Here is an 8057-nt window from a genome sequence, read left to right on the forward strand (position 1 = left end):
ATGGGCATCATATATTACTGCAAGTACATTTTTGTATTATGTTTTAGGTGTCGCAAACTTCAACAGTCACAATGGATGCCTTAAATGCACTACTGAGGGAGAATATTCCTATGTGACCCGCTGTAACATATTTCCAAGAAGTCATGCTATGAATCGAACTGATCAAGGCTTTCGAAACAAAACATATGGATCACATCACAAATATCACAGTCCATTATTAAAAATTCCTGAACTGGATATGGTTAAAGATTTTCCAATAGGTGATGCTTTACATTTAGGTGTACTTAAGAGATGCCTAACTGGATGGCGTGATGGTTCATTTAATAATTACAACACAAAATGGTCAGGAAAAGATATAAAAGAAATATCAATATTTTTAGCTCAATGCAAATTACCTTCTGAAATTCATAGAACATTAAGAGGACTTGATTGCTTAGCATTTTGGAAAGGAACAGAATTTCGAACATTTTTGCAATATGCTGGAGTTGTTATTTTAAAGAAATATCTACCCTATGATGCCTACGAACATTTTTTGCTGCTGTTTTGTGCAACATCCATTCTAGCTGCATCTGATGTATATCACCACTTTTTAAATTTATCTGAAATGTTATTAGATACGTACGTGGAAAAATTCAGAGAGATATATGGTGTAGATCATATAACAAGTAATATACATAATCTAATACACTTGACAGATGATGTTCGAAGGTTTGGTCCTTTAATATCATTTAGTGCATATCCCTTTGAAAACAAATTGTATTCAATCAAATGCTTGTTAAGAAATGGTAGATTTCCACTGGCCCAAGTAGCACGAAGACTTCATGAGCTAACTTCAGTTGAAAACAACGATACTACTAATGGAAAACCACACAACAGAACAGACTATTTTATTAGTCTTAAAAATGCTAACAATGGAGAAAATGTTGAAAACGCCTTACTTCAAAATATTGTAGAACATCATGAATTTTTTTATAAAGCAACGTTTAGAAAATATGGTCTAAATACTAAAGAAGACAGGAACCGGTGGTTCTTAACTCACTCAAAACAAATAGTATGTGCAGAAAATATAATAAGTTTTAGTAATAATGCCGTACAAATTTATGGATGTAGTTTGAAAAAATATTTTTTTGTTTTTTGAAACCCCTATTAAATCGTCCTATTTAGATATTTATTGATCTGATGGCATAAAAAATAATCCCAACTTATATAAAGTATCTGAAGTTAAATGCAAATTAGCAAAAATAGATTTTAATGAGGAAATGAGTGTATTTGTACCTTTATTGCACACAATAAATGTATTGTAATTAAATAAACAATTTTCTAGTTCAATACCTCCTTTTATTAATATTAGTTTATAATACCACAGACAAAATTATAGTAACAAAATTCTTTGGTATAAGTAAAGTAAAAGAAACAAAAACTTTTAACAAGAGAATATTAATTAGAAATGTTCTTCACTTTCAACATGACTTTCTTCATCACTAACCTGATGATCCTTAATTTGTAGAATGGTTTTACTAGAATCGTCTTCTGAATCAACTTTAATGACTTCTTTGTATTGAAGATTATTTGGCCTATTTTTGAAAGTTGACATTCGCTTATTCTTTGAGACATCTATATTAGCGCGTCTTCTAGCATTTTTTATTACCACCTTAAAAAAATTTTCGCAGTCTGTAACACTAAAATTGGAATCTGCCAAATGAATGATGGAAAAGAATGCATTAATAATATTTTTATAAGATTTAAATGCAATTTTTCTGTCTTCATCTCTACTGCCTCCAGCCCATGAACATTTAATAAAAAAATCCCTATTGAAAAATTGATCCACCAAGGAATAGCAGCAATTTTGACCATTTTTTTTACCATTTTTTTTACCAGGCATCAGACTTCTCCTTTACCTAGAAAACCCAAAAAAAATATGCATGTTCCACACCTGTATATTCAATTTTACCAATTTCTGAAGCACATCTGGTTTTGACCAACATCCTCACTATTTTCTGTGCTATCTTCATTATTAGATATGGGATTTCTGGTATCCAGCAGGATATTTAGCATAGTTTTCAGTTTTGCTAGTTCGCCTATTATTTTTGTTTGATTCCTTATTATTATATTTCGATTTTCTTGCGTAGCTTCACAGGTGTGAGACTCATTATAAATTTTATTATGTAGGTATTGTTGCTGAATATCACCACCCACATCTTGAACTTCATATACTATGTTCTCTACATCTTCATCTGAAGAAACCTAAACAAACATTAATGCATTAAAACTTAAGTGCAAATATGTAAGATGTAGATTTTTATACCAGCACATCAACATCTAGTTCCTGCACATCAAAAGGTTCTAGTTCTGTTACTTTATATTTTTCTGACAGCTTTCCATTTTGTGTTAATGGAATAGATTGGAGAATCTTAATTGTAGGCTTGACATTTTTTATGCACTCGCTACTAGGTTCGTTATTGGTGCTTACAGATGGAAACACATTTATCTTCATTATGTTGTTGAGGGTATTTAAATCCTAAAAATTAATCAAGGTTATTACTGAAAGCCTTGCAGGGCAGTTTAAAAAAAACTGATCTTACTGTTAAATCATTGTTTGATTCAGTAATGATCTCTTTTATTATTGGATATGGTTCACCTTTGTTCATGGTTGATGATAAGGTATGACATTCATAATACTCCGCCTAAAATAAAAAAAAATAAACATTATAAACCACATATACACATGATAAGTATTTTATTACATACCGAATTAACACATGCCTCATCAGCCACTGAGTTAAAAGAACGTTGAGGCGATCGAGCAATTTCTCTCCTGGGATTTTTTATTTTAGCAGATAATTTCAACTCGCTGCCACTGCATTCATTGGTTTCACTATCACTAACTTCCGTCATAGCCTTCATTTCAGCTTCTTCTGATTGGTACAACAAAAAGTTGTCTCTTTTTTTAATGCAGAACAATTTCTCCCATCCTTCACCGGGTAGAGAGTTTGGATTTTTAATTAGTTTCAATCCCAATGAACTCCTTAACTTTTTTGAAGGCCAAAACAAAGTTCCATTTTTCTCCCATCCACCGGGAACAACCGTAAGGCATTTTCATCTGTTTGGTTCCGTGGTTTGGACGATTTTAAACGACATTTTTTTTGTATATAGTTCTAAAAATCCACCTAGCACTGACTTTAAATTACTGTAAAAAATACGCACGGTTACAAATTAATCTAACCTCAAAACTATAATTGATGATTCATGACATATGCCATTTGTCACTGCCCAGACTCGTATAAAACTAGGGATGGTTATTGGGCCAATATAAAACTAAGAGTAATTATTGAAACTATTAATTGGCTTTTTGTAACGAAATTTACTTAATTGAGCGTTGTGGATTTATTAGCAGATGCTCAGTTTTGTACTCGACCAACCAATATTTATAAAAGTTTACAAACATTTATAAGGAACTTCGCGGCAATAAAATTACTTTAATATTTATAGACATAAAACATGGCTGTTATATGTGAAAATAAACGTCGGCCATATTTGTTTTTTTTTTTACTTAACTTGACTCGAAACTTTCGGATAATTTTTTTTGTGTTTCGGCATCTTGTAGACACGAATACTTTCAAATGTGATGTACAAAGTATGCAAGTAATTGCAAATATGTTTTTCCTTCAATTTCCCAAAATATAACAGAGCATTAAAGTCTCACAATTTTATTTACAAACATTCAAACGGGAATATTTCATGGGCCCGTGAGTTTTAGGATAGGTATCATTTAATTTTTCACAGCAAATTTTGATTGGCAAGTAAATGTACATCCAAGACCGAACTCCAATTGCTGATAAAAATAAAATGAAGAGCGCCATTATTAAATTATTTAGTAACCTTATAAAACACACATCAGATCACCTCGAGAACAACAACCATCGTGCAGTCAAATTCGGCTTGACGATTATTTTTGAAGCGAAAGAGAAAATGCAAATTGCATTTATTAAACGAAGAGGAAAGACACAGTAAACACGTGAAAGGCATGTAGGTGTACATATATTTTTAGTTTTATAAAAGCGTTTATAAACACTGTTTTTAGAATTATAGTAGTAAGAGAAATAATACCGTTACCTTTACAAATCTGGTTGTTTCTTAATAGAGGTTTTCAATTGGTAACGAAAACATTATTGTTACTAGATGCTCAGGATAGCTTAAGGGTATATGTTTTATAATATAACCGAAAACTGGTCATCGTTACCGTTATAAGATTCTCCATTTAAGTGCTATTAGTGATATATTTGGGTAAGGATTTCGTTTTTGAGGCAAATTAATAAAACCTAAGTTTTATAAAGTAGAAACTAGAACGTAACACTGCCTATTAAAACACAAGAAATGTTAGTTGGGCCAGCTCTCCGATATTGAGGAGCATAGTAACCGCCTCAAACAGCTTTGTGATATTTATGAGCTGGTCCGTCTGAATCTGAGTCGGGCGTTCACCACTCAAAGCCGACATTACAATCTCCGGAGACGCGAATGGAGATGTCACTTGGGAGATCAAGTTTTCCGCCGGGAAAATCCTCTGTCTTCCGCTGTCCGAGGTTTTGCCTCGAAACTTGCGCCCAAATATTCAGGGCCGTATACCGGCTAGTGCGGAAGTCGATGGTAGGACAGGTCAATCGTAACCGCCTGGAGTTTCTTTTTCTCCTCCCCGAACGTTTTCTCAGCGTTTTTTTTTGCCTGTCCGACCGAACCCGCTTTTCTTTAGATGTCCGTTAACCGTACCGTTCCGAAGTCTCGCCGGCGCTTACCCGGTGAACCTCCCCACGGCGCTCCTCCGGAGAGTAGTACCTCCATGAGAGAAGCCAACACATTGGCTGTCACCGCCATGAAGACCCGGGTGGCGCAACTCAAAAGGGAGGCCCAGGCATTAAGAGCCCCCCCGTTCAGGAGTCGGCCAGCGCTCACCAAACCTGACTCTGCTTCCGGTCGGCTCCGGATGGCCGGTCGCATTCGGGTACTGTCGGACATCCGAGTGCGTCTGGTAGACCCGAGTTCTTTACGGACGACGGCTTATGACGCCAATCTGGAGCGGCTGGAATGGGCTGTGCAACATACTGAGGAATTATTTCCTGACCCTGCCCGTCCTGTCACCGTCGAAATTGCACCTGACTGCAAACCAGCCCGGGTGACAGCAGAACCGTCCGCCGAACCGACCCCAGTGGATTGGGAAGCAGTAGCCGATACCATCATGGCCACTCCTGACCCGAAGCGTTGGTCCCCCGCTTTGGTGAGTCAGCTTCGGACTCTGCGTCCGCCTGACTACCGGAAACACCGCCGGTTACGGAGACATCTTCGGACCAGCGATGGTCGCCGGGTACACGTCAACGTGCCCTAAACCCGTCAGTGCCGGTGGTCCTTTCCTGACCCTCCGTCCGTGAATTTGTTTTGATTTTTTTTTGCATAAGTAGTGCCGTCAACCGTGGGAAACATTCTTATTTTATTTTGGTTGCTCCGCCCGCTACCTCCCCAAATCTCCAGTTAACAGTTTTTTTTTGTGGTTAAAGATGTCGGATACACCTTTACTGGAATTAACCTCGGAGGACTTGTGCCTCGAGATGATGTGTGCAGTGGAAGAGGAACCAGGGGCATCTACCGCCGAGCTATGCTCGTCACGGGCTACGGAAGCTTTGGAAGAGTTGCCACCGCCCGCACCGACCGGATCATCTTCCATGATGCAGGTCACCACGGTTGTTCCCACCGAACCATCACATCCGCCAGAAACGTGTGCTTCGGCACAAACACCGACTTCTCCCGTGTTCGAATTGGTCACGGGGTTGCGGACATGTTCGGGTCTGGAGGACGGCGGCCGAACCTCGCCGGATCCAATACCCTTTACACCGCCGGAGGATCCGACGGATTTGCCTTTGTTTTTGCCCGTAAGAAGGGGGCTATGCTGGAGATGTGGCCGAGAAGGCCATCACCGGGCCATCTGTGACCGACCACCTATTCGGTTTTACTCCAGGTGTGGGCACCGGGATCGCCTGTCTAGACATTGTCCCTGCAGACATTGGTTTCCGGAATAGGAGACGACCGTATTGCCACGTCCAAAAGTGACTCCAACTACACGGCAGTTTGTGTCCCGAGGAGTTCAATCAGAGAGAGGGGTGTGTAACGAAGTTACGAATATTTTCTTGGTTTTGTTTACTAAGCCGTCCGTTAGTGCCGTTGGTTTTGCGGCGATATGCAGATAAGGGAACTATTAATAGAAGCCGTTTAGTAAAGTAACCAGTGCTAGTACTTTGCCAAAATACGATAAGCCGTATTTTTAAGTTATTATATTTTCTCAGGATTGGCCACTCCGATTTTTACCGTTCTTGTTGGAAACAATTGGTAGAATTACAGGGTGGGGGTAATTATAGGAAATTAGTGGTTTACGACTTTGCTTGTAATTATAATTCGCGAGTTGACGTAGCCGGCTAGGTTGGCCGAAGCGTACCGTTTTCCTGCAGTACTGCGGTTCTGTACGCGTCACTCGAGTTGGGCCGTGTTTCCCACTACCAGAAAGTGAGGAATCGGACTGTCTATAAAACTGGCGTGCGCCGCCAGTTCGTGGTGTGTTGAGATCATTAGCTCTCCCCGAGCAACATCTCAACCTCCCAGCAGCACCGCCGCATCACAGTAAATATACCTGTTTAGTGGCTAGCCCTCCTAGTGCACTGTGTACCTGTTATTTAAACACCGAGGCTCGCTAGACCGGGTGTTCGTTCCTTGTTTACTCCAACCCTGTACCGCCGTTTGTTGTAGCGTCGTGGTTCGCTAGACCGGGCGCTGCTTTAACGTTCACGTCACCAGTTTCCATTGCAAACGCTACATGGTTCGCTAGACCGGGCGTTTGCACCGTTAGTCCCAGCCCGGCCATTTTTCCGGCCCTTTTTCTTCAGTAGCATCGTGGCTCGCTAGACCGGGTGCTACGCCATAGATCCGGCATTGTAGGTTTCTATACAAACACTACACGTACACGGTCTATTGGAGCGATTCTACTATCGTTTTGGGCTGGTTGTGAACGTGTCCAAGTGCTCTTCAAGTGTTCGTTGCAAATCGTGTCTCGCTAATTCAGGAATTGTCATCCGTCAACGAATGGAGGCACGTGCCAACTTTAGATAATCCTGCAGATATCGTTTCGCCTGGTATTACTCCGAGTGCCTTACTCGACCATACACTTGTATTGGCATGGCCCTGAATGGTTGTCATTTGACAACACGCATTGGCCCGAGATTTCTCATCTTCCTACAACTGACCTGCCTGAAATGAAGAGATTGAATATGCATTCTCAAATCGACCAACACAACAGTTTAATCGTTAATTTTGATAATTATTCCAATTTCACAAAACTTGAACGAACAATAGCCTATTGCATTAGATTTGGACTTAATCGTCGCTCCAAAAATCGCTTCACAGGTCCATTAACAATCACAAAAAATTAATCGAGCGTCACTCTTTCTTATTAAGCTTTCGCAAATGCAAAGTTTCGAACAAGAAATTGATCAAATTTCTAGTGGTGCCCAAATAAAAAAGGGTGGCCAAATACTCAATCTTAATTCATTTATTGATGAAACCGGCATTTTAAGTGTAGGTGGCAGATTATCACATTCTGAATTTAATTACAACAGAAAACATCCGATTATTTTGTCAGCGAAACATAAGTTTACAGAATTGTTGTTTTCTGGCGCTCACTTACGTTTATTACACGCTGGTCCACAGTTGTTGTTGGCAAATATTAGAGAAGAATTTTGGCCTTTGGGTGGGCGTAATTTAGCGCGTAAAATTACTCGAAATTGCGTTCGCTGTTTTCGTTCAAGGCCTTCAGAATTACAACCCATGATGGGAGATTTACCCAGCAAAAGAGTCAATCCAGCACCTCCCTTTTATACATGCGGCGTTGACTACGCTGGACCGATTTTAATTAGAGATAGACAATGCCGCTGATATTGTCACGACTAGCGTGACGTGTTGAATTTCATTCAACTTATTTGCCTGGGATCTCGTTTCAGCGTGAAAATAAAACACAGTTAACT

General features: G+C 39.5%; 1 protein-coding gene across 1 annotated transcript; it reads right to left on the minus strand.

Moving 5' to 3' along the window:
* Nucleotides 1-2525: 2525 nt before the first annotated feature.
* LOC145737288 (uncharacterized) lies at nt 2526-3629 on the minus strand. Its single transcript, XM_081991923.1, has 2 exons — nt 2749-3629; nt 2526-2684 (listed from the first exon to the last, which is right to left on the minus strand). Exons 1-2 carry the CDS (start codon nt 2902-2904, stop codon nt 2526-2528), a joined length of 315 nt encoding a protein of 104 aa, XP_081848049.1. The 5' UTR covers nt 2905-3629.
* Between the last annotated feature and the right edge of the window lie 4428 nt (nt 3630-8057).

This window comes from Ips typographus, linkage group LG13, assembly GCF_016097725.1.
Source record: "Ips typographus isolate SLU linkage group LG13, UJ_Ityp_2.0, whole genome shotgun sequence".
In the NCBI taxonomy this organism is placed as follows: Eukaryota; Metazoa; Arthropoda; class Insecta; order Coleoptera; family Curculionidae; genus Ips; species Ips typographus.